The sequence below is a fragment of the Ovis canadensis genome, chromosome 7 (genome assembly GCF_042477335.2).
Source record: "Ovis canadensis isolate MfBH-ARS-UI-01 breed Bighorn chromosome 7, ARS-UI_OviCan_v2, whole genome shotgun sequence".
Classification (NCBI taxonomy): domain Eukaryota; kingdom Metazoa; phylum Chordata; class Mammalia; order Artiodactyla; family Bovidae; genus Ovis; species Ovis canadensis.
Genome location: NC_091251.1, coordinates 48,731,400 through 48,759,083, shown reverse-complemented (window position 1 = coordinate 48,759,083; position 27,684 = coordinate 48,731,400). Strand labels below are relative to the sequence as shown.

The 27,684-nt window shown below is 37.9% G+C and overlaps 1 protein-coding gene across 1 annotated transcript in view; it reads left to right on the top strand.

The window, feature by feature from the left end:
- The window catches only part of UBR1 (ubiquitin protein ligase E3 component n-recognin 1), a 166,626-nt gene that overhangs the window by 52,525 nt on the left and 86,417 nt on the right, over positions 1–27,684 (top strand). The window contains exons 11-15 of the mRNA XM_069596070.1: positions 13,537–13,635; positions 14,504–14,661; positions 19,923–20,022; positions 20,546–20,674; positions 23,602–23,782. Of these exons, the coding sequence (XP_069452171.1) occupies positions 13,537–13,635; positions 14,504–14,661; positions 19,923–20,022; positions 20,546–20,674; positions 23,602–23,782 (667 nt within the window). The remainder of the gene's footprint in view (positions 1–13,536; positions 13,636–14,503; positions 14,662–19,922; positions 20,023–20,545; positions 20,675–23,601; positions 23,783–27,684) is intronic.

Here is a 27,684-nt window from a genome sequence, read left to right as displayed (position 1 = left end):
TTTAATTTTAATTAGATCCCATTTGTTTATTTTTGCTTTTATTTCCAGAATTCTGGGAGGTGGGTCATAGAGGATCCTGCTGTGATTTATGTCTGAGAGTGTTTTGCCTACATTCTCCTCTAGGAGTTTTATAGTTTCTGGTCTTACATTTAGATCTTTAATCCATTTTGAGTTTATTTTTGTGTGCGGTGTTACAAAGTGATCTAGTTTCATTCTTTTACAAGTGGTTGACCAGTTTTCCCAGCACCACTTGTTAAAGAGATTGTCTTTACTCCATTGTATATTCTTGCCTCCTTTGTCAAAGATAAGGTGTCCTATGTGTGTGGATTTATCTCTGGGCTTTCTATTTTGTTCCATTGATCTATATGTCTGTCTTTGTGCCAGTACCATACTGTCTTGATGACTGTGGCTTTGTAGTAGAGCCTGAAGTCAGGCAAGTTGATTCCTCCAGTTCCATTCTTCTTTCTCAAGATTGCTTTGGCTATTCGAGGTTTTTTGTATTTTCATACAAATTTTGAAATTATTTGTTCTAGTTCTGTGAAAAATATGGCTGGTAGCTTGATAGGGATTGCATTGATTTGTAACTTGCTTTGGGTAGTATACTCATTTTCACTATACTGATTCTTCTGATCCATGAACATGGTATATTTCTCCATCTATTAGTGTCCTCTTTGATTTCTTTCATCAGTGTTTTATAGTTTTCTATATATAGGTCTTTAGTTGCTTTAGGTAGATATATTCCTAAGTATTTTATTCTTTTCATTGCAATGGTGAATGGAATTGTTTCCTTAATTTCTTTTTCTACTTTCTCATTATTAGTGTATAGGAATGCAAGGGATTTCTGTGTGTTAATTTTATATCCTGCAAATTTACTATATTCATTGATGAGCTCTAGTAATTTTCTGGTGGAGTCTGTAGGGTTTTTCATGTAGAGGATCATGTCATCTGCAAACAGTGAAAGTGTTACTTCTTCTTTTCCAATTTGGATTCCTTTTATTTCTTTTTCTGCTCTGATTGCTGTGGCCAAAACTTCCAGAACTGTTGAATACAAGCGGTGAAAGTGGACACCCTTGTCTTGTTCCTGTCTTTAGGGGAAATGCTTTCAATTTTTCACCATTGAGGATAATGTTTGCTGTGGGTTTGTCATATATAGCTTTTATTATGTTGAGGTCTGTTCCTTCTATTCCTGCTTTCTGGAGAGTTTTTATCATAAATGGATGTTGAATTTTGTCAAAGGCCTTCTCTGCATCTATTGAGATAATCATATGGCTTTTATTTTTCAATTTGTTAATGTGGTGAATTACATTGCTTGATTTGCGGATATTGAAGAATCCTTGCATCCCTGGGATAAAGCCCACTTGGTCATGGTGTATGATCTTTTTAATGTGTTGTTGGATTCTGATTGCTAGAATTTTGTTGAGGATTTTTGCATCTATGTTCATCAGTGATATTGGCCTGTAGTTTCCTTTTTTTGTGGCATCTTTGTCAGGTTTTGGTATTAGGGTGATGGTGGCCTCATAGAATGAGTTTGGAAGGTTACCTTCCTGTGCAATTTTCTGGAAGAGTTTGAGTAGGATAGGTGTTAGCTCTTCTCGAGATTTTTGGTAGAATTCAGCTGTGAAGCCGTCTGGACCTGGGCTTTTGTTTGCTGGAAGATTTCTGATTACAGTTTCAATTTCCGTGCTTGTGATGGGTCTGTTAAGATTTTCTATTTCTTCCTGGTTCAGTTTTGGAAAGTTGTACTTTTCTAAGAATTTGTCCATTTCTTCCACGTTGTCCATTTTATTGGCATACAACTGCTGATAGTAGTCTCTTATGATCCTTTGTATTTCTGTGTTGTCTGTCGTGATCTCTCCATTTTCATTTCTAATTTTATTGATTTGATTTTTCTGTCTTTGCTTCTTGATGAGTCTGGCTAATGGTTTGTCAATTTTATTTATATCCTTTCAAAGAACCAGCTTTTGGCTTTGTTAATTTTGCTATGGTCTCTTTGGTTTCTTTTGCATTTATTTCTGCCCTAATTTTTAAGATTTCTTTCCTTCTACTAATTCTGGGGTTCTCCAACTCTTCCTTTTCTAGTTGCTTTATTTGTAGAGTTAGGTTATTTATTTGACTTTTTTCTTGTTTCTTGAGGTATGCCTGTATTGCTATGAACTTTCCTCTTAGCACTGCTTTTATAGTGTCCCACAGGTTTTGGGTTGTTGTGTTTTCATTTTCATTAGTTTCTATGCATATTTTGATTTCTTTTTTGATTTCTTCTGTGATTTGTTGGTTATTCAGAAGTGTGTTGTTCAACCTCCATATGTTGGAATTTTTAATAGTTTTTCTGCTGTAATTGAGATCTAATCTTACTGCATTATGGTCAGAAAAGATGCTTGGAATGATTTCGATGTTTTTGAATTTATCAAGTTTAGATTTATGACCCAGGATGTGATCTATCCTGGAGAAGGTTCCATGATCACTTGAAAAAAAGGTGAAATTCATTGTTTTGGGGTGAAATGTCCTATAGATATCAATTAGGTCTAACTGATCTAATGTATCATTTAAAGTTTGTGTTTCTTTGTTAATTTTCTGTTTAGTTGATCTGTCCATAGGTGTGAGTGGGGTATTAAAGTCTCCCACTATTATTGTGTTATTGTTGATTTCCCCTTTCATACTTGTTAGCATTTGTCTTACATATTGTGGTGCTCCTATATTGGGTGCATATATATTTATAATTGTTATGTCTTCTTCTTGGATTGATCCTTTGATCATTATGTAGTGGCCTTCTTTGTCTCTTTTCACAGCCTTTGTTTTAAAGTCTATTTTATTGGATATGAGTATTGCCACTCCTGCTTTCTTTTGGTCTCTATTTGCATGGTATATCTTTTTCCAGCCCTTCACTTTCAGTCTGTATGTGTCCCTTGTTTTGAGGTGGGTCTCTTGTAAGCAGCATATAGAGGGGTCTTGTTTTTGTATCCATTCGGCCAGTCTTTGTCTTTTGGTTGGGGCGTTCAACCCATTTACGTTTAAGGTAATTATTGATAAGTATGATCCCGTTACCATTTTCTTTATTGTTTTGGGTTCGGGTTTATACACCCTTTTCGTGTTTCCTGTCTAGGGAATATCCTTTAGAATTTGTTGGAGAGCTGGTTTGGTGGTGCTGAATTCTCTCAGCTTTTGCTTGTCTGTAAAGCTTTTGATTTCTCCTTCGTATTTGAATGAGATCCTTGCTGGGTACAGTAATCTGGGCTGTAGGTTATTGTCTTTCATCACTTTAAGTATGTCTTGCCATTCCCTCCTGGCCTGAAGAGTTTCTATTGAAAGATCAGCTGTTATCCTTATGGGAATCCCCTTGTGTGTTATTTGTTGTTTTTCCCTTGCTGCTTTTAATATTTGTTCTTTGTGTTTGATCTTTGTTAATTTGATTAATATGTGTCTTGGGGTGTTTCGCCTTGGGTTTATCCTATTTGGAACTCTCTGTGTTTCTTGGACTTGGGTGATTATTTCCTTCCCCATTTTAGGGAAGTTTTCAACTATTATCTCCTCGAGGATTTTCTCATGGTCTTTCTTTTTGTCTTCTTCTTCTGGGACTCCTATAATTCAAATGTTGGAGCAATTCATATTGTCCTGGAGGTCTCTGAGATTGTCCTCATTTCTTTTAATTCGTTTTTCTTGTTTCCTCTCTGATTTATTTATTTCTACCATTCTATCTTCTATTTCACTAATCCTATCTTCTGCCTCCGTTATTCTACTATTTGTTGCCTCCAGAGTGTTTCTGATCTCGTTTATTGCGTTATTCATTATATTTTGACTCTTTTTTATTTCTTCTAGGTCCTTGTTAAACCTTTCTTGCATCTTCTCAATCCTTGTCTCTAGGCTATTTATCTGTGATTCCATTTTGATTTCAAGATTTTGGATCATTTTCACTATCAATATTTGGAATTCTTTCTCAGGTAGATTCGCTACCTCCTCCTCTTTTGTTTGGTTTGGTGGTCAACTCTCCTGTTCCTTTACCTGCTGAGTATTCCTCTGTCTCTTCATCTTGGTTATATTGCTGCGTTTGGGGTAGCCTTTTTATATGCTGGTAATTTGTGGAGTTCTCTTTATTATGGAGCTTCCTCATTGTGGGTGGGGTTCTATCAGTGGCTTGTCAAGGTTTCCTGGTTAGGAAGGCTTGTGTTGGAGTTCTGGTGGGTGGAGCTGGATTTCTGCTCTCTGGAGTGCAGTGGAGTGACCCGTAATGGGTTATGAGACATCAAAGGTTTTGGAATAACTTTGAGCTGCCTGTGTATTGAAGCTCAGGGGAGTGTTCCTGTGTTGCTGGAGAATTTGCGTGGTATGTCTTGTTCTGGAACTTGTTGGCCCTTGGGTGGAGCTTGGTTTCAGTGTAGGTATGGAGGCATTTGATGAGCTCCTATTGCTTAATGTTCCCTGAATTCAAGAGTTCTCTAATGTTTTCAGGCTTTGGATTTAAGCCTCCTGCTTCTGGTTTTCAGTTTTATTTTTACAGTAGCCTCTAGACTTCTCCATCTATACAGCACTGATGATAAAACATCTAGGTTAAAGATGAAAAGTTTCTCCACATTGAGGGACACTCAGAGAGGTTCACTGAGTTACAAGGAGAAGAGAAGAGGGAGGGGGTAGTTAGAGGTGACTGGAATGAGATGCGGTGAGATCAAAAGAGGAGCGAGCAAGCTAGCCAGTAGTCACTTCCTTATGTGCGCTCTATAGTCTGGACCGCCCTGAGGTATTTACAGAGTTATACAGGGAAGAGGAGAGGGAGGAAGTAGACAGAGGTGACCAGGAGGATAAGAGAGAGAATGAGAAGGAGAGAGACAAATCCTGCCAGTAACCAGTTCCTTAGGTGTTCTCCACTGTCTGGAGCACACAGAGATTCACAGAGTTGGATAGAGAGGAGATGGGGGAGAAAAGAGACAGAGGCCACCTGGTGGAGAAAAAGGAGAGTCCAAAGGAGGAGAGAGTGGTCAAGCCACTAATCTCGCTCTCAGGTAAACTTGGGTAGTGAAGTTTGGGTTTTTAAATGTACAAAATTGACAACAAAAACCAAAGAGCAAAGATTAAAAATCTAGAGTAGAGGTTGGATTTTCAAAAATACAATATTAAAGAAAAGAAGCAGAAGTAAAAAGGAAGAAAGAAAGGAAAAAAAAAGAGTAAATTTTAAAAAAAAGCAAGAATTATTAAAAAAAAAAAAAAAAAAAAACACCAACAACCACCCAAAGACTATATATGGTGTTTGCCTTAAAAAAAAAAAGGGTCTTTTTCTTTTTTTTTAAATAGTAATAGTAGGTTATAGAAATAAAAATTAGAAGCAAAATAAAAGACTTAACAATTAAAAAAAAAGTTAGAAAAAAAAAAAGGAATGATTTTAAAAATAGTAAAAATATTTCTGGCCCTTCTCTCATGTTGTGGGCAGTGTGGGGTCACTTCCAAGGTGGTTCCCTCTGTTTAACTTCTGTTTGCTGGTTTTTTAGACTCACTAGTTCAGTTGCGCTGTGGGGAGGGGGGATGCTGCAAACAAATAGCACTGTCGTGTGCACACAGTGTTTCAGCCCCGCTTGACCTGTCCCTTCTCGCGGCGCACAAACCGCTCCGGCTCTACGATGCTCAGCCGGGAACCGTCTGAGGCCAGCCCTAGGCTGTGTGCACTTCCCCGGTCTAAGCCGCTCAGGTTCGGCGCTCAGGTAGCCCTCAGAGGCACAGATGCGGTTGGGACTGCGTTTTGTGCCCTTCGCAGGTCCGAGTAGCTCAGGAGTTTGGCGAGCGCGATCGCTGCGACTTGTCACCTTTTCTGCCTCTGCTGCTCAGTTTTCTGGGTGGACCGCTGGTGCCCCTTGACAGATGGTGACTGTCCAGCACCCCCAGAAGTCTTAGCAAAGAAGCCTGCTTGCAGTTAGGTAAGTAAAGTCTCTCCGGGTCTGCAATTGCTCCTTTCCAGCCTTCAAGGCTCTGGCTGCCTGTCCCCGGCGGGGGATGGTCTGCAGCCGGCTTATTCCGTTCCGTCCTTTGTTCTGTGCTCGGTCCTGGCGGTGTTTTATGTTCGAGCTTTTCGCATGGTAGCTATCCCACAGTCTGGTTTGCTAGCCCAAGTTAGATCGTTCTGGTTGCGCGTGGGGCGTTCCTGCATGATTCTTACAAAGCACTGCAGCCCGTGCCTCCTGTGCTTCCCTGCCCTGCCCCCACTTGCTTGTGGCAGATGCAGGCGTCTGTGCTGCTTTTCCACTGGGGGAGTTACTGTTGGGCTTGTAATCTGTTGGTTTTAATTATTTATTTATTTTTCCCTTCCTGTTATGTTGCCCTCTGTGTTTCCAAGGCTCGCCACAGACTCGGCAGGGAAAGTGTTTCCTGGTGTTTGGAAACGTCTCTTAAAATTCCCTTCCTGGGACGGGCTTCCCTTCCTGGGTCGGGCTTCCCTTCCTGGGTCGGAGCTCCCTCCCCACCTCCTTTGTCTCCTTTTTCGTCTTTTATATTTTTTCCTACCTGTTTTTGAAGACAATGGTCTGCTTTTCTGGTTGCCTGATGTCCTCTGCCAGCCTACAGAAGTTGTTTTGTGGAGTTTGCTCGGCGTTGAAATGTTCTTTTGAGGAATTTGTGAGGGAGAAAGTGGTCTTCCCGTCCTATTCCTCCGCCATCTTTGATTCTCTCCGATTTCTGTGTATTAATTTTATATCCTGCAACTTTACTATATTCATTTATTAGCTCTAGTAATTTTCTGGTGGTGTCTTTAGAGTTTTCTATGTAGAGGATCATGCCATCTACAAACAGTGAGAGTTTTACTTCTTCTTTTCCAGTTTGGGTTCCTTTTATTTCTTTTTCTGCTCTGATTGCTGTGGCTAAAACTTCCAAAACTATATTGAATAGTAGAGGTGAGAGTGGGCACCCTTGTCTTGTTCCTGATTTTAGGGGAAATGCTTTCAGTTTTTCACCATTAAGGGTAATGTTTGCTGTGGGTTTATCATACATGGCTTTTATTATGTTGAGGTATATGCCTTCTGTGCCTGCTTTCTGGAGAGTTTTTATCATAAATGGGTGTTTGATTTTGTCAAAGGCTTTCTCTGCATCTGTTGAGATAATCATATGGTTTTTATCTTTCAATTTGTTCATGTGTCATATGACATTGATTGATTTGCAGATATTGAAGAATCCTTGCATCCTTGGGATAAAGCCCACTTGGTCATGATGTATGATCTTTTTAATAGGTTGTTGGATTCTGTTTGCTAGAATTTTGTTGAGAATGTTTGCATCTATGTTTATCATGAGATTGGCGTATAGTTTTCTTTTTTTGTGGCATCTTTGGTTTTGGTATTAGGGTGATGGTGGCCTCATAGAATGCGTTTGGAAATTTACCTTTCCGCTGCAATTTTCTGAAAGAGTTTGAGTAGGATAGGTGTTAGCTCTTCTCTAAATTTTTGGTAGAATTCAGCTGTGAAGCCATCTGGTCCTGGACTTTTGTTTGTTGGAAGATTTTTTATTACAGTTTCGATTTCAATGCTTGTGATAAATCTGTTAAGATTTTCTGTTTCTTCCTGGTTCAGTTTTGGAAGGTTATACTTTTCTAAGAATTCATCTGTTTCTTCCAAGTATTCCATTTTATTGGCATATAGTTGCTGATAGTAGTCTCTTATGATCCTTTGTATTTCTGTGTTGTCTGTTGTGATTTCTTCATTTTCATTTCTAATTTTGTTGATTTGATTCATCTCCCTTTTTTTTCTTGAGTTAGGTAATGGTTTGTCTATTTTATTTTATTTATCATCTCAAAGAACCAGCTTTTAGTTTTGTTTTTTTACTGTAGTCTCTATTGTTTCTTTTTCATTTATTTCTGCTCTAATTTTTATGATTTCTTTCCTTCTACTAACCCTGGGGTTCTTCGTTTCTTCTTTTCCTAGTTGCTTTAGGTGTAAAGTTACATTATTTATTTATTTTTTATCTTGTTTTCTGGAGGTTAGCTTGTGTTGCTATGAACCTTCCACTCAGCACTGCTTTTACTGAATCTCATAGGTTTTAGGTTGTTGTGTTTTCATTTTCATTCATTTCAATGCATATTTTGATTTCCTTTTTCTTCCGTGATTCAGAAGCATGTTGTTTAGCCTCCATATGTTGTACTTTAATAGCTTTTTCCCTGTAGTTGAAATCTAATCTTACTGCATTGTGATTAGAAAAGATGCTTGAAATGATTTCAATTTTCTTGAATTTACCAAGGCTAGATTTATGGCCCAGGATGTGTTCTGTCCTGCAGAATGTTCTATGTGCACTTGAGAAAATGGTGAACGTCATTGTTTTGGGGTAAATGTCCTATAGATATCAATTAGGTCTAACCAGTTCATTGTATCATTAAAAGTTTGTGTTTCCTCACTAATTTTCTGTTTGGTTGAGCTATCCATAGGTGTGAGTAGGGTATTAAAGTCTCTCACTATTATTGTGTGACTGTTAATTTCCTCCTTCATACTTGTTAGCGTTTGCCTTATGTATTGAGGTGCTCCTATGTTTGGTGCATTTATATTTATAATTATTATATCTTCTTGGATTGATCCTTTGATCATTATGTAAAGTCCTTCTTTGTCCCTTTTCACAGTCTTTATTTCGAAGTCTATTTTATCTGATATGAGTATTGTTATTCCTGCTTTCTTTTGGTCTACATTTGCATGAAATATCTTTTGCCAGCTCTTCACTTTCAGTCTGTATGTGTCCCTTGGCTTGACGTGGGTCTCTTGTAGACAGCATATATAGGGGTCTTATTTTTGTATCCATCCAGCCAGTCTGTCTTTTCAACCCATTTACATTTAAGATAATTATTGATAGCTATGATCCCGTTGCCATTTACTTTGTTGTTTTGGGTTTGAGTTTATAAACCTTTTCTGTGTTTCCTCTCTAGAGAAGATCCTATAGCATTTGTTGATGAGCTGGTTTGGTGGTGTAAATTCTCCCAGCTTTTGCTTGTCTGTAAAGCTTTTGATTTCTCCTTCATATTTGAATGAGATCCTTGCTGGTTATAGTAATCTGGCTTGTAGGTTTTTCTCTTTCAGCACTGTAAGTATGTCCTGCCTTTCCCTTCTGGCCTGAAGAGTTTCTGTTGAAGGATCAGCTGTTATCCTTATGGGGATCCCTTTGTGTGTTATTTATTGCTTTTCCCTTGCTGCTTTTGATATTTGCTCTTCATTAGTTTGATTAATATGTGTCTTGGGGTGTTTTTCCTTGGGTTTATCCTGTTTGCAACTCTCTTCGTTTCTTGGACTTGAGTGTCTATTTTCTTCCCCATTTTAGGGAAGTTTTCAACTATTATCTCCTCAGGTATTTTCTCATGCCTTGACTTTTTGTCTTGTTCTTCTGGGACACCTGTTATTCGAATGTTGGGGTGTTTAACATTGTCCCAGAGGTCTCTGAGGTTGTCCCCATTTCTTTCTATTCTTTTCTCTTTTTTCCTCTCTGCTTCATTTATTTCCACCATTCTGTCTTCCACCTTACTTATCCTATCTTCTGCCTCAGTTATTCTACTGTTGGTTCCCTCCAGAGTGTTTTTGATCTCATTTATTGCATTATTCATTACTGATTGACTCTTTATTTCTTATAGGTCCTTGTTAAACATTTCTTGCATCTTCTCAATCCTTGTCTCTAGTCTATTTATCTGTAACTCCATTTTGTTTTCAAGATTTTGGATCAGCTGTATTATCATTATTCTGAATTCTTTTTCAGGTAGACTCCATATCTCCTCCTCTTTTGTTTGGTTTAGTGAGCATTTATGTTCCCCTACCTGCTGAATATTTCTGTCTTTTCATTTTGTTTCTATTGCTGTGTTTGGGGTGCCCTTTCTGTAGGCTGGAAGTTTGTGTTTCCTCTTTATTGTGGAGCCTGCTTCCTGTGGGTGGGATTGGACTAGTGGCTTGTCAAGGTTTCCTGGTTAAGGGAGCTTGCATGTGTGTTCTGGCGGATGGAGCTGTATCTCTTCTCTCTGGAGTGCAGTGAAGTGTCCAGTAGTGAGTTTGGAGGTGTCTATGAGTTTGACATGACTTTGGACAGCTTGTCTTTTAATGTTCAGGGTTGTGCTCCTGCTTTGCTGGAGAATTAGCATAGTATGTCTTGCCCTGGAACTTGTCCCTTGGGTGGAGCTTGGTTTCAGTGTAGGTATGGAGGCTTTTGAGTGAGCTCTTGTCTATTAATATTCCCTGGAATCAGGAGTTCTCTGATGTTCTCAAGTTTTAGAGCTAAGCCACCTGCCTCTGGCTTTCTGCCCTTCTCTTACAGTAGCCTCAAGACTTCTCCATCCATACAGTACAGATGAGAAAATACCTAGGTTAATGGTGAAGCAATTCTCCACAGCAGCGGACACCCAGAGAGATTCACAGAGTTACATAGAGAAGAGAAGAGGGAGGAGGGAGATAGAGGTGACCAGGAGGAGAAGAGGGGCAGTCAAAAGGGGAGAGACCAGTCTAGCCAGTAATCAGTTCCCTAAGTGTTCTCCACAGCCCAGAACACCCCGAGAGATTCACAGAGTTAAGTCAAGAAGAGAAGGGGGAGGGAGGAGATAGAGATGACCTGGGGGAAGAAAGGGAGATTCAAAAGGGGAGAGAGCAATCAAGCCAGTAATCACACCCCTGAGTGAAAATGAATACTGAAGATTAGATTCTTAAAGGTACAAAATTGATAACAAATACTAAAAAGCAGAGATTAAAAATCTAGAGTAGAGGTTAGACTTTCAAAAAAAACAATATTGAAAATACAAAACAAAATCAGTCACAAAAATTATAAAATATATATATGTGAAATTTGCTTTAAAAATAGGGTCTTTTTTTCTGCAACATAATAATAGGTTATAAAAATGAAAATTAAAGGAGTAATAAAGAGGTTAAAGTTTAAAAAAATGGAAAAGTGATAATAGTAAAAATATATCTAGGAATTTCTCTGAAGCTGTTGTGGGCAGTGTGGGGTCGGTTTAGTTTCAGATAGTTCCTTGTTCCAGCTTGTACTTGTTCTCAAGGTCTATAGGCCCCTCCAGTGCTTAGTCAATGTTAACTACAGGGGTTTAATCTGTTGCGCCTGTTACTTCCAGAGCTGTTCCCTCTTCTTTATTTTGGCTTCCTCTGTTTGCAAGTCTCTTCAGTGTCTAATTTCTGCCCTGACACAAGGGGCCGAAGGTGGTCACTTATTTAGGCCTGCTTGTTCAGTTTTGTTGTGGGGAGGGAGGGACACTGCAAGCAAATATTGCTGGTGTGTGAGGGGAGTGCTCGCAGTGTATGGACCACACTGAGTTTGCCCCAGCTCACGGCAGCATGTGCTTCCTGAGTCCACACTGCTCAGGCTCCAGGGTGCTCTGCAGGGGCACTGTCCAAAGCAGGCCCTGCAGTTTGTGCACTTCCCAGGTCTCAGCTGCTCAGGTTCTCAGGTACTCCGCAGGGCACAGACTCGGTTGGGCATGCATTTTGTACCCTTCCCAGGCCTGAGCAGCTCAGGCCACCAGGTGTTTGGCAGATGCACTGTCCCAGGTGGGCCATGCATCTTAATCACCTCCCTAGTCCCAGCCACGTGGTTTCCCAGGTACCCTGCATGTCTCTTCTGGTGAGCTGATCTCAGGCTGCGACCCTCCTGGCAGATGTCAACCATCCAGGATCCCAGGAAGACATGGTTAGCAACTGGAAGCCTGCTCACAGTTTAGTGGAGGATGCCATCTCTGGGACCAAGATTGGAGCAGCCACTTGCCTTCCAACTCTGGCTGTCACTCACCTGCTTCTCTGCCTCCAACAGAGGGGAGAGAGCAGAGGGCTGTACACAGCCGGCTAGCTCTCCTTTGGTATTGTCTCAGTCCTTTGTTCTGTGAGCAACACAGGCTGTGCTTTAAAGCCTTTTGCGGGAAAGTTCTCTTTTTCTTTTTTCCCCCTCTCTGGCTATCCCACACTTTGGGTTGCTCTCTCACTTTAGCTCCCTCAGATTGTCCTCAGGGCATTCAGGCCCAGTCCTTACCCTATGCACCGATTATGCAGCCTACCCCTCCCTGTCCAGCCCCTGCTGGCTGGTGGCAAACGCAAGCGTTTGGGCTACTTTTCCACTGGCAGTTGTGTTTAGCTGAGTATTCTGTGGGTTTTGTGTTTGTTTTTTTTTTTCTTTTTTTCTCCTGGTTATGTTGCCCACTGAAATTGCGAAACTACACACAGACCCACCTGAGAGAGGGTTTCCTACTGTTTGGAAACTTTTCCTCAGTCACAACTCCCTCCCCAGGACCAGTCTCTGTCCCTAACTGTTTTGCGTCTCCCTTTGTCTTTTATGTTTTGTCCTACCTTCTTGCAAGGAGAATGAGCTGCCTTTCTGGGTACTTGGTGTCTTCCGCCAGTGTTCAGAAATTGTTTTGTGGAAGCTGCTCAGCATTCAAATGATCTTTTGATGAATTTGTGGGAGGAAAAGTGTCCTAGTTCTCCTATTCCTCCGCCTTCTTAGGACTGCTTCTATAGCTTTTTAATATTGTTTTGTTGATCTATTGTATATCCCTTACATTGTTGTATTTTCTTGTGTGTCTCTCAAGTTAAATTAGTTAGAACATGTACTTCTTTAAATCTTCTACTTTGTCTTATACAGAGGTATGCAAGAAATACTTGTTAGTTTATTCTGATTTTGAGTTGCACAAAATTCTGCAAAACTTAGGTCAGAGGTAGAATCAGAATGGAATTGGAAGCAGAATGTGAAATAATGGTTATCACAGGTAAATGATACTGTGGGATAAGATACTTGCACTTCCTGGATTTTATAATTAGATTGATAAAAGCAGCTAAGATATTTGGTTTCTTGAAAGGTGATGACAACTCAAATTATCAACTCTATTCTTCAAAAACTCTTTAGAGGTAGAATAAAGGACCATGTATGTGATCTGAAATGAATTTTTTCTTTATACAACAGCAGTTTACCCTCCTTAGGATTACCTATTAAACTTCGTGTGAATTCTAATGGATGGAATAAAATATGTAGGTTAAGGATCTAATACTGTGCTTACATATAATAGCTGCTTGAGGCATGACTGGATGTATTATTTTTTTTGTTCTCGCAAGATATCAGGGTTGATTTTCATCTGGTATGCATTAGTATGGATAAGAAGTTATGCATAGCCAGCATCCATTCTGTTTAAGGCTGGATTGAATCTGATGATTGATTTTCTGGGTCATATCAGTTTTTAAATACATTTAATATAGTCCCTGCTGTATTTCATTGGGAAGAAAATCTGCTAAAGATTGCCCCAGATTCTGTTTGCAAAGGATACATTGCACCTTTGCAGTGCTCTGTGATTTTTACCTCTGTGTGTATGTATGTGTGTTTTGTTTTTTAAAAATCATTATTTCTTACTATACTAGATTGGATAGCTGAATTCTTATTCAATCTTTTGTTACTTGCTGTTTTAGTAAATTTTTGTTGACTGTACTATCTCCCTTTAGTAAATAGGTATTACAATACTTGCCATCTTATACATAGAAACAAATATAGCAGCTGTTAAAATTGGGATTTTAAAAGTTTTCAGTAGTCATTTATAATTGCTTCTCTACTTATTGTTGTATCTTTCAGTATTACAAGCAGCTCCAGAAAGACTATATCAGTGATGATCATGACAGAAGTATCTCTATAACTGCACTCTCAGTTCAGATGTTTACTGTTCCTACTTTGGTATGTATTAATTAGTCTTGACAATCTTTATAAGTAACATTTGTTTTGTTTTTAAAGAATTTTATTTAATGTTGAATTAAAACAATTTCTGAGTCACTGTGTTCTATTCCACTTGGAAAATTGAATAATTCTTCAGTGGTATCAGTATGTGAATACTTTAATGGTTCCCAAGGTCTAGGTAACTCATGGAGTGGGAGTGGTGGCTCTGAGTTGGTTTGAAAGTCCTCATCTCTGCAGGGGAACGCCAGAGCTGGTTTCTTGGTGTCTAGAGTAACTTAGGAGCAGTGCCTTATTAATACCTTTACTCTTATTGTTGTTGGGAGTGAGAGGAGAGCCTAAGATACAGCAAAACTGGGGGAGAGTATGACTGTCAGGCATTTGCAGGAGATGGTGCTGCAAGGCTTGGGAGGAGAGTGAAGGATTCTGCTTCCTTTTTGTACTATTACCATTGCTGTTTCTTATGGACAGTTTGGTTTCTACTTTCTCTTTTCAAAGCCCAGAGAAAAGGATATGAAAGAGAAATTGAATTGTGAGTGAGGGGGAAATGTCAGAATACATAATGTATGTGATAGAAGCCTGAAGTATATGTGTTTGTTCTACTTCGCTCACTGTATAATTAATAGTGGTAAACATTCATGTCAGTAACATGTGTGATGGGCTTGGGGTGTTCAGACAGGTTTTTTCCAGTTCCTGAGAAGTAGAGAACTTTTAGAAAATAATTTCTCAGAATTGCTATTCTGTGAGAATACGGACTGTGTTTGATGCTCAGCAAACATTTATTCAAAATGACTTACCAACCAAATGAATAGATAAAATCCATACTATAATGAGTTTATACTAATGACAATATTCTTGACATATTCTACAGGCTCGACATCTTATTGAAGAGCAGAATGTTATCTCTGTCATTACTGAAACTCTCCTGGAAGTTTTGCCTGAGTATTTGGATAGGAACAATAAATTCAACTTCCAGGGTTATAGCCAAGACAAATTGGGAAGAGTATATGCAGTAATTTGTGATCTAAAGTAAGTTGTTCAAGGCAAAAGGTGAGGGTACCTATTAAACACAGTTGGATTTATTCTATCCTATAAATAAACATCTGATCTTTTTGGTTATCTAGTGATGACGAGTACAAAGAACTGTGACTGTCATGTCAGTAAATCTCTTAAGTGAAGGCTTCTTATAGAGTTAAAATCAGGTCAATAAAGAAGGTACTGAGGAAGGGCCTCTCATAGGATGTAGGGTCTTTGGGGATCATTAAATGAATCTCCATTGTAGTCACCATGTCTTCCACTCACTTCCACTCATGCATTTTGCTTCTGCCCCTCTTGCATAGTCTCTTTGTGGTTAGTTTCAAAGGATCTTGTTGATGTGAATATTTTTAATTCCCTTTTTCCTAGGTATGATCAAGTTATATATGTTCATCCAAGGTTTCTTAAGACATTCTCTCTGAAGAGAATAGAGTTTCCTTTTAAACTGAAGTTGAAATCACATGATAGATCATATTTGGGATCATTGAACCTAAAAGGAAATAAATTTCTATTTTTTTAAAATAGATGGTGACTACTGTAAGGATTATGCTATATAAAGGATTCAATAAATCATAAACTTCAAAAAATTATTTTGAGAATATATTGACAAAATATGTTTCATTTACTTTGCTGTTTAAAAAAAGAGCTCTGAGATATATATGATTATTTATTCTTGTCCCTTGGGGAATAAAATCACTCTAATTTTTTCCATTTCCTCTAGTGACCATGTAAGGTATAAAGGGATACAAACAAGTTTCCAAACCAACCTAGAAATAGTTTAATTAGAAAAATACATTTGACAAAATTTCTGAAACTATTCATTGGATCCTTGGTAATACTGAGAAAAATGCTTCCAGACCTTTTCCAATTCCTCAGTTTCTAAACATGATTATAACATTCATTCTTTAAAGTTCCTTAAATTATTATGTTATCATATCTTCAGTACAAGTTGAGATGGCAATGAGTTCAGTAGTGAATTACCATTTAGCTAGTGTGATTTGCAAATTATGCATAATTTATATCACACAAAACAAACAAAAAATATACAAAAAACTCCAAATAGCAGTACTTAATGCTTAGTGTTAAATTACTCTATTTGTCATTCCTTTGGTCTGCTGTGTAGGAAAAATCTCTTTACTGTAGTTCTCATTACTCTGAAGTATTCTTATAACAGAGTTATTTTTCTATCCAGAGAAGTAGTGCATAATCACTCATTATTTTACCATATTTTATTTTATTTTGTGGATCTCTGACTATAATTATTCTCTGTAGTAAATAATTTAGAGTTACTTCAACTCTTTGCGACCCCATAGACTATAGCCTGCCAGGCTTCCCTGTCCATGGAGTTCTCCAGGCTAGAATACTGGAGTGGGTTGCCATTTCCTCCTCCAGGCTGCATCTCCTTGTCTCCTGCATTAGCAGGTGGGATTCTTTCACCGTTGTACCACCTGGGAGGCCTACCCCTGTGGTAAACCTTTAGGGTCCTTGGTTGGGAAGGTAATTTTAAAGTTTTCCCACTCTTCTAATGCTCACAACTTCTTTTCTACATCCTTATATAAATAGACATATCTCTAATGACAAGGAGAAGGGAAAATTAATGTCTTTTGAGGACTTATTTAATTCCCTCTCACAAGGGTCCTGTGTTATTAGTAACCATTGTGTGTTGAGGAGCTTTACTTATTTTACTTCATTTTATTCTTGCAATGTTCTCATAAGGCAGGTGATATAATCTTTATTTGTAGATTATAATTAATTGCGTAAGGTCATAAAGCTAGTAAGTGGCAGGATTTGACCCTAGCACTATTTGTCTGTAATGCTCATGTTCCTTTCACTACATCAAGTAGCCTCACAGACTACATAAACAGCAGTAAAGCCTTCTCTGAAACCTGGCCTAAAACACCAATCAGATATGCCCTTCATTTTACAAGTAATTATTGATCCCCACTTCTCAGTCTCTCATTGTAGAAATTTTGTAGTCATTCTTATTATTTCCCCATAGCCTTATTCATTCACTACTTCTTGAAACCCTTCTAAATCAGAAATAGCCACAAATACTTTTAATGCCTTTTAGTTGTTTCTTTTCTTCTTTACTCTTTCTTTTCTTCCTGTCTCTTGCATCTTCTTTACTTCCTAGGTCTCCTACAGGAGTCAGGCATAAATTATGTGAAGTCACTAGAAACATAAATTCTTGTCTCTAGATCTCTAGTGCTTCTCAAATATTAATATGACTGCAGATCATTGTGGGAGCTTGTTAAAACACAGACTGAGTAGATCTGACTAGAACCCAAGATTCTGCATTTCTAAAGATTTACTTGATGCTGATACTTCTGGTGTGTGAACCAACCTTTTGAGGAGCACTGTATATCACGATGGTGTGATCACTCACCTAGAGCCAGACATTCTGGAATGGGAAGTCAGGTGGACCTTAGAAAGCATCAGTACGAACAAAGCTAGTGGAGGTGATGGAATTCCAGTTGAGCTATTTCAAATCCTGAAAGATGATGCTGTGAAAGTGTTGCACTCAATATGCCAGCACATTTGGAAAACTCAGCAGTGGCCACAGGACTGGAAAAGGTCAGTTTTCATTCCAATCCCAAAGAAAGGCAATGCCAAAGAATGCTCAAACTACCACACAATTGCACTCATCTCACACACTAGTAAAGTAATGCTCAAAATTCTCCAAGTCAGGCTTCAGCAATAAGTGAAACCGTGAACTTCCAGATGTTCAAGCTGGTTTTTGAAAACACAGAAGAACCAGAGAGATGATTCGCTGGATCATGGAAAAAGCAAGAAGAGTTCCAGAAAAACATCTATTTCTGCTTTATTGACTATGCCAAAGCCTTTGACTGTGTGGATCACAATAAACTGTGGAAAATTCTGAAAGAGATGGGAATACCAGATCACCTGACCTGCCTCTTGAGAAATCTGTATGCAGGTCAGGAAGCAGCAGTTAGAACTGGATATGGAACAACCGACTTGTTCCAAATAGGAAAAGGAGTATGTCAAGGCAGTATATTGTCACCCTGCTTATTTAGCTTCTATGCAGAGTACATCATGAGAAATGCTGGCCTGGAAGAAGCACAAGCTAGAATCAGGATTGCCAGGAGAAATCTCAATAACCTCAGATATGCAGATGACACCACCCTTATGGCAGAAAGTGAAGAGGAACTAAAAAGCCTCTTGATGAAAGTGAAAGTGGAGAGTGAAAAAGTTGGCTTAAAGCTCAACATTCAGAAAACGAAGATCATGGCATCTGATCCCATTACTTCATGGGAAATAGATGGGGAAACATTGGAAACAGTGTCAGACTTTATTTTGGGGGGCTCCAAAATCACTGCAGATGGTGACTACAGCCATGAAATTAAAAGACGCTTACTCCTTAGAAGAAAAGTTATGACCAACCTAGATAGCATATTCAAAAGCAGAGACATTACTTTGCCAACCAAGATCCGTCTAGTCAAGGCTATGGATTTTCCAGTGGTCATGTATGGATGTGAGAGCTGGACTGTGAAGAAGGCTGAGTGCTGAAGAATTGATGCTTTTGAACTGTGGTGTTGGAGAAGACTCTTGAGAGTCCCTTGGACTGCAAGGAGATCCAACCAGTCCATTCTGAAGGAGATCAGCCCTGGGATTTCTTTGGAAGGAATGATGCTAAAGCTGAAACTCCAGTACTTTGGCCACCTCATGTGAAGAGTTGACTTATTGGAAAAGACTCTGATGCTGGGAGAGATTGGGGGCAGGAGGAGAAGGGGTCGACAGAGGATGAGATGGCTGGATGGCATCACTGACTCGATGGACATGAGTCTGAGTGGACTCCGGGAGTTGGTGATGGACAGGGAGGCCTGGCATGTTGCGATTCATGGGGTCGCAAAGAGTCGGACACGACTGAGCAACTGAACTGAACTGTGCTCTAGAAAACAGCCAATCTTTGATGCCATTTATTCATTGTGATAGAATTTAAACTTTAGTCTTTTTTTACTTTTACTTTAAAGGAAAAGTTTAGAATGTAATTAACATACTTTAAAGTTATTTCTTTGATAAAGTCCAGATGATTGTATTTTAACTTTGGACATATTAATGAATATTTAAAGAAAGGGAAAAATTAAGCTGTAATCCTTATTATCTTTACAAATAAAACTTAATTTTTCCTCCATCTTTTTGCCTTGTCTTTTATGTTCTGCATTACTTCCTTTGTGTCATTTTTTGGGGAGCTTAATTTTGGATTACAGTGTCCAGCATACATATCTGTTTTTTCCCTCTACACTGTGAACCTCAAGGGTTGGGTATCTCATCTGTGTTTCTGTTTCTGATACCTTTGTGTAATAGGAATTGATTTGGGTTGACTGAGTGCAAAATCATTTCATCAATTATTAATTATTCCTTCCTGAGAAGTTATTTCATGGTAAACCTTGTTCCCATTGGATGTGAAACCAGTCATTTTCTTTGCAGCCTAAAGAAGTATTGTTCTTATAAATTGTAGGCTACATTGGGTCTGTTTATCTTTTGAAACAAATATATTCTGATATGTAAGCCAGGATGACAGAGGTGTTTATATCCTTCTTCTGGATCAGGGCAAAGAATGCCTGGAGGTAGGAAGTCTTTTATAAATTTCCTGACCCACCAGCAGTAGTTTATCTATGGTACTGAAATCAGATAACAGGACTGAATGGCTCTGGTAACCAGTACCAGATATTCACACCAAATTACAAATCTCTAGTCATACTGAGCAGCAGCAATAAAGGTATTGAACCCTCAGGCCAAACTACTATATGCGTTGCAATTTTTCTGTAATTCTTATGACTACATGCTTCAGGGGTAAAAGCGTGTCATTTTAATGAATAAGATTAGTTGTTAACTTACAGAATATACTGAAACAGTTTGCACAGACAACAGACATCCTGCACAGGTAGTTTTAACATGTATTTTGAGACTGAGGGGATTTCATCTGGTCCTTTGGGTAAAGGATATGAATGCTTCTAGAAAATTTGTATTGTGATTATCCATCTGTGACCAGCTAGTTTCCTTCTAGGTTCACTTAATCAGCCTAATTTTTGAGTGGAGAAGTCAGGCTTTAGCCTTGACATCTGCCTTTGGCAGAGCATTCACATTTTGCTGGCATAATTCTAGTGCTGCCTAGAATTGTAAGAAATTAGAATACATAATTTTGATGAATCAACATTGTGTATAGCCCTGAGAACCTTAAAATTATCTCAAAATAGGAAAGTGAAATGTTTCTTTGTCTCTTGAAATATTAGATATATCCTGATCAGCAAGCCCACAGTATGGACAGAAAGATTAAGAATGCAGTTCCTTGAAGGCTTTCGATCTTTTTTGAAGATTCTTACCTGTATGCAGGTATGATAGTTCTTCTGTACATCAGTAAGATAAATTTATTTAAAAAATTTAATCCCAATTTTTCATGTTTTGTTTTGAGCAAATTACGGTTTTGAGAAAGAATAATTGTAGTAAAGTAAAAGTAAAATTTAAACACTGCCTCACTGATCCTGCTTTCATAGACCTTAGTTAACCGCTAGTGTTACTATTAATGTTTATTAATGTATAGTATGTGATAACTGTTGTAAATATCTTCACGCATTATTTCTTTTGAGCCTCATAGCAATCTTATGAGGTAGTTACTATTATTATCCCCATTTTACATACAAGGGAATCATAGCTTAGAAATAATTTGACCAGGATCATACAGCTAGAGAGTGACAAGAGTAAGAGTTTGAATCCATGCATTCTGACTTAGATAGCCATGTTTTAAAAAAAATACTTAAGCATACATGAGTATGAACCTTGATAATTTTATATTTTGCCAATGGAGGAGCAAAGAAAGAGGGCCCATGTATGTATGTTAATTACTCTTTTCTTGTAGGGAATGGAAGAAATCAGAAGGCAAGTTGGGCAACACATAGAAGTAGATCCTGACTGGGAGGCTGCCATTGCTATACAGATGCAGTTGAAGAATATTTTACTAATGTTCCAAGAATGGTGTGCTTGTGATGTAAGTAAAGCTTGTTAGGAGGATCAGTGCCTTTTTAAGTGTTCTAATGGTTAATATTAATAGCACAGTTTTATGTTGCAACTTCTTTGATGTAAAGTTTTATTACTTCTGATATTTTCTTATATATTTGAATCATCTTATTAAATTTGTAGTTTTTTACACTTAGAAAATGTGCTCCATGGCATTCCATTTACTGTTGGGAAGAGTGGAATTTAAAAATTACAACACACACTAATCAATTAATAAGTTAATTAAATTTATTTCCTTGGACATGAATATTAATAATATGAAAATTAGGATTAGACCTTTAAATAATCCAACAGTGGAAGTGGGTGGCTATTTATTCAATCAAGAGTCTTGTTGTGTGCATTCAACCACTAAAAATATTACTCTTAAAATATAGAACTAATGTTTTTCCGTAAGCAATAATTTTAGACCATAACCCTCTTTATTTATTTATTTTTTTCCTCATGCTGGAAACTTTTTTTTTTATGCTATCATACTGGTTTTTTTTTTTTTACTTTACAATACTGTATTGGTTTTGCCATACATCAACATGAATCCGCCATGGGTGTACACGTGTTCCCAATCCTGAACCCCCCTCCCACCTCCCTCCCCATACCATCTCTCTGGTAGACCATAACCCTCTTTAAACACATAATCCTAATCAGATTCCCTTTTGAGAAGATGACCTCATTTATTTCTGCTCTAAGAAAATTAACATTATCTCAAATTTTTTCATCTTCTCCAGTTTTTCTGTACCACTCACTATAGTCTATTCACTGAGTTTCTGCATATATCTTCACTATTGGTCTCTTTCTTTTTACCTCTTTCTTTCTTGAAGTGTTGTCTCTACCTAGGCCCTTGGTCTCAATCTATGTTACTTCTTCCTGGAGTTTCCTTCCTCTGGTATTTCCCACTCTTTCATTCATCTGCCTCAAACACCAGGACTGTCCTTAAAAACAATGAGACTAAAAGACCCCTTGTCACTGCTACTTCATAAACTGTTTTCGGTCTTCCTTTTTTCCTTTTCTGTTGCACCACCAGCAGTTGGTCACAGGTTCAGAGTGGCAGCTACATTCACAGACACAATAGACTTCAATCGAACGCAGTAGCTGTATAGAACAGTAAGGACAGGAAATATTGTCCAGTTGTCTGTCACAGCACATGTTTTTTGGCTCTCCTCACCTTTGTGGAGGGCATGGTTAATCATTGGAGATGAGGTCAGTGTGTAGTGTTCATCTTTTCACCTGCAGATGTCTACATTTACTATCATCTGAAGTCATCTACATATGCTATTACCACTCTTTAGCTTCTAAAACTGCTTTAGAGCCAGGCTTCTGTCCTTAGGAATTAATAGGAACTGTGTCTTGAAAAAATTTCAAAGGATCTATTTAGTAACCAAATTCAGGTCTTTTCCCTCTTCCTTAAATACCTGTAGCATTGTGTTCTTTTGAGAATCTTAATCATTTTGAAATTCTCTTTCCCTCTGATTTTCACAAGCCTTCTTATCCTGATATTTCTATTATTGATGACCCATTTCAATCAGTGATTGCCTTTTCCCCCTCAGTTCTTTCTGCCTAGGAAACGAGACATTCCCCAATATTTTCTTCTCTTTCTTACAGATCTTTTATTTCTCCCACCTCAGTTAAAACTTCATAAGATAACTTTCCCAAGCTATAGTATCACTTGTGTTTGTATGTTGCACATGACTGCTTAGATCCTAATTTCTATTCCAAACTCAATATTAGTAAATTGATTTGTCATCATTTCATTCTATTTCCAGCTTGCATTTTCTCTTCTTGACTTTCTTGTTCTGTTCATGACACCATGATTCATGCATTCATCCATACAGGAAATCTGAGAGCTACTGTGTTCTGTGTATTAGATGTTAACAGACCTTTGAGGGAAAAAAATGTTTTGTGTTCAGGGAAGATTGAAAAATGTTAGGGTGAACAAAATCAAACATTTTTTTAAACCACTGAACTTCTCAAACCTTTTGATAAATCAATGGGTTAATCAATCATTTCTAAGAGGACTAGTCCCAAAATTTAACTATAGAATTCTTTTGTAAAAATAAAATCCATGTGAGAAATGCTCTTAAAAAGTGACCTTTGACTCATCTCCTTCCCATACTCACCCAGATTTGAGTCTTCCTCCTTCTAAATTTGTTTTATAATCCTAACGTATTTCCTGTAAGTTTATTCTTTTTTGCCATGACTGGCCCCACCCTTGTTGAGTCCCTTATCACCTTACACTTAACTTAGTAGTGAAACTTTCTGTTGGTTTCCTTGTCTCCTAACATTGCCCCCTCCAATCCATCATCTTCAGTGACACCCACTAATTCTTCTTGAAACAATAAGTTGACTACATTATTACACATCAGATACTCTTCAAGTCTATTCAGATTCACATGGCTGTGCCAAGGCGTGTTTCCAGTTTACTGGCTCATTAATTCTATCCATAAGCCTCTGATTTATCCAGATTTTATTCTTTTCCACTCCCTGAACAGGAGTTGTACTTCCCCTTATTTCTGTTTGTTTTTTCTGTATCTCTGCTTACATTGCTACCATCTCTCCATCTTCTCCCCATGCTTAAGCTGCGTATTCTTTCAGACCCCACTCAAAAGCTATGTTTACAAATGTGTGTTCCCAATTGTTTGTGATTTTTTTTCTTTTTTTGCCCTATTAGAGTTATTAGTTTATACCACTTACATGGCTTACAATTTTTTACTTTGATTGTGTATCTGTATCTGTCTGACTGTCTTAATGTTTCCTACAGGTTTGCAGATCCTGTTGAGGTAGCTCTAATAACACATAGAACAATTTTGTGCTTGTATTTATTTAATAGTAAATTTTTATTGAATGATATATTAATAATAAAGTAGGTAACTTATCAGTTTATTTGCATTCTTACTTTCCTTTTAGGAAGAACTCTTACTAGTGGCTTATAAAGAATGTCACAAAGCTGTGATGAGGTGCAGTACAGGTTTCAAATCTAGTAGCAAAACAGTAATACAATTGTGTGGTCATACTTTGGAAACTAAGTCCTACAAAGTATCTGAAGATCTTGTAAGCATACATCTGCCACTGTCTAGGACTCTTGCTGGTGAGTGTTTATTTGGTTCTTGCGTGTTTGTATTAGCTTTGTTTTCTGTAGATAGTCATATTAGAATCAGTACTGCTTTTGTGAGCACATACGTAGGTCAGATACTACAGTTAAGAACTGTCTCTGTCCTTCAAAGAGCTGTGACCAGACATGTCAGGGTGTTTGTTTACCTGGATCTTTTGTTATCTGGGTCAGCTCATGGATCCTCATAGTATATACTTTAGGACCAACTTGGTAACTTATTGCCTATCCAAGCATATAGGAAAATCTTGTTGCAGTTTTTTCACCCTCTTCTCTGTCTGATTGCACCAGTGTGTTGACTCTGTCACTATTCCTTTCACCACTGAAAGAAAGAAATCATAGATTTTCTTCAATCATCCTTTGATTTGCTTTTCCATGTAAATTGGCCCTGTCAGGTTTTTTTTTTCTTTTAACACCTTTGTAGAAGTGTTTGTATTTATATTTCTGTGGTAAAGTATACATAAAATTTACCATTTTAATCATGCTTAAGTATATAGTTCAGTGGTGTTAAGTATATTCACATTGTTGTGCAACCATCACCACCATCCACATCCAAAATTTTTTCATCTTCCCAATCTGAAATTTTGTACCCATTCAACATAGCTTCTCATTCCTTGTTCACTACAGAGATTTTCTGTCTCTATGACTTGACTATAGGTATCTCATATAAGTGAAATCATACTTGTATCCTTTTATAACTGGCTTATTTCACTTAGCATAATGTTCTCAAAGTTCATCCATGTTGTGATGTGTGTAAGATTTCCTTCACCTTTAAGGCTGGATAATATTCCATAGTGGGCTTCCCTGGTAGCTCAACTGGTAAAGAATCCACTTGCAATGCAGGAGACCCCAGTTCCTGGGTCAGGAAGCTCCCCTGGAGAAGGGATAAGCTACCCACTCCAGTATTCTTGGGCTTCCCTGTGGCTCAACTGGTAAAGAATGCGCCTGCAATGCAGGAGACCTGGGTTCAATCCCTGGGTCGGGAAGATCCCCTGGAGGAGGACATGGCAACCCACTCCAATATTCTTGCCTGCAGAATCCCCATGGACAGAGGAGCCTGGCGGCTACAGTCCATGGCATCTCAAAGAGTCGAACATGACTGAACAACTAAGCACAGCACAATATTCTGTAGTATGCATACCACATTCTGTTTATCTATTCATCTTCCAGTAGATGCTTAGATTGCTTACAACTTTTGACTGTTGTTGAATAATGTTGCCATGAACACAAGTCTCCAAATATACATTTGAATCCTTGTTTTCAGTTCTGGAGTTATACACCCGTAGAGTGGTATTGCCGGATCATAACATAATTCTAGTTTGTAATTTTTTGAGGAGCCACCATACTGTTTTTGATGGCAGCTGCGCCATTTTACATTCCCAACAACAGTGCACAAGGATTCCAGTTTCTTTACATCCTCATCAACATTTGTTATTTTTTCTTTTAAATAACCATCCTAATGAGTGTGAACTGGCATCTCCTGTGGTTTTGATTTGCATTTTCTTAAAGATTAGTGATATTGAGCATTGTTTCCTGTGCTTTCTAGCCATATGTATTTCTTCTTTGGAGAAATGTCTGATCAAGTCCATTGTCTGTTTTTTAATCAGATTTTATTGTTGAGTTATTGGAATTCTTTGTATATTCTGGATATTAACTACTTATGAGGTATATGATTTCCTGATATTTTCTTCCATTCTGCGGGTTGCCTTTTCACTCTGTTGTTCGTGTCCTTTGATGCACAAAAGTTTTTAATTTGGTATAGTCTAATTTATTTTTCCTTTGATTTGCTATGTTTTTGATATCCTATCCAAGAAATTGCTGTCAAATCCAGTGTTGCAAAGTCTTTTTCCGATGTTATTTTCTAAGAGTTTTATAGATTTAGCATCTGTGTTCAGATGGCTGATATCATTTTTAGGTAATTTTTGTGTGTGGTATAATTGACATGTGATTTTATGTCACTTCTATTTTTACAAAAAGAAATACATAGATTAGTTATTATTTCTTTTTGTTTTATTGAGGTATAGTTGATTTACAATGCTGTGTTTAATTTCTGTTGGACAATAAAATGACTAAGTTATATATATATACACACACATATTCTTTTTTCATAATGGTTTATCACAGGACATTTATTTATTTATTTATATTTTTTTTTGAATCTTTTTTTTTTTAATTTTTAGTTTTTTATTTTTTAAATTTTAAAATCTTTAATTCTTACATGCATTCCCAAACATGAACCCCCCTCCCACCTCCCTCCCCATAACAACTTTCTGGGTCATCCCCATGCACCAGCCCCAAGCATGCTGCATCCTGCGTCAGACATAGACTGGCGATTCAATCCACATGATAGTACACATGTTAGAATGTCATTCTCCCAAATCATCCCACCCCCTCCCTCTCCCTCTGAGTCCAAAAGTCCGTTATACACATCTGTGTCTCCTTCCCTGTCTTGCATACAGGGTCGTCATTGCCATCTTCCTAAATTCCATATATATGTGTTAGTATACTGTATTGGTGTTTTTCTTTCTGGCTTACTTCACTCTGTATAATCGGCTCCAGTTTCATCCATCTCATCAGAACTGATTCAAATGAATTCTTTTTAACGGCTGAGTAATACTCCATTGTGTATATGTACCACAGCTTTCTTATCCATTCATCTGCTGATGGACATCTAGGTTGTTTCCATGTCCTGGCTATTATAAACAGTGCTGCGATGAACATTGGGGTACATGTGTCTCTTTCAATTCTGGTTTCCTCGGTGTGTATGCCCAGAAGTGGGATTGCTGGGTCATAAGGCAGTTCTATTTGCAATTTTTTAAGGAATCTCCACACTGTTCTCCATAGTGGCTGTACTAGTTTGCATTCCCACCAACAGTGTAGAAGGGTTCCCTTTTCTCCACACCCTCTCCAGTATTTATTGCTTGCAGATTTTTGGATCGCAGCCATTCTGACTGGTGTGAAGTGGTACCTCATTGTGGTTTTGATTTGCATTTCTCTAATAATGAGTGATGTTGAGCATCTTTTCATGTGTTTGTTAGCCATCCGTATGTCTTCTTTAGAGAAATGTCTATTTAGTTCTTTGGCCCATTTTTTGATTGGGTCGTTTATTTTTCTGGAGTTGAGCTGCATAAGTTGCTTGTATATTTTTGAGATTAGTTGTTTGTCAGTTGCTTCATTTGCTATTATTTTCTCCCATTCAGAAGGCTGTCTTTTCACCTTGCTTATATTTTCCTTTGTTGTGCAGAAGCTTTTAATTTTAATTAGATCCCATTTGTTTATTTTTGCTTTTATTTCCAGAATTCTGGGAGGTGGATCATAGAGGATCCTGCTGTGATTTATGTCAGAGGGTGTTTGGCCTATGTTCTCCTCTAGGAGTTTTATAGTTTCTGATCTTACATTTAGATCTTTAATCCATTTTGAGTTTATTTTTGTGTGCGGTGTTACAAAGTGATCTAGTTTCATTCTTTTACAAGTGGTTGACCAGTTTTCCCAGCACCACTTGTTAAAGAGATTGTCTTTACTCCATTGTATATTCTTGCCTCCTTTGTCAAAGATAAGGTGTCCATATGTGTGTGGATTTATCTCTGGGCTTTCTATTTTGTTCCATTGATCTATATGTCTGTCTTTGTGCCAGTACCATACTGTCTTGATGACTGTGGCTTTGTAGTAGAGCCTGAAGTCAGGCAAGTTGATTCCTCCAGTTCCATTCTTCTTTCTCAAGATTGCTTTGGCAATTCGAGGTGTTTTGTATTTCCATACAAATCTTGAAATTATTTGTTCTAGTTCTGTGAAAAATGTGGCTGGTAGCTTGATAGGGATTGCATTGAATTTGTAAATTGCTTTGGGTAGTATACTCATTTTCACTATATTGATTCTGCCGA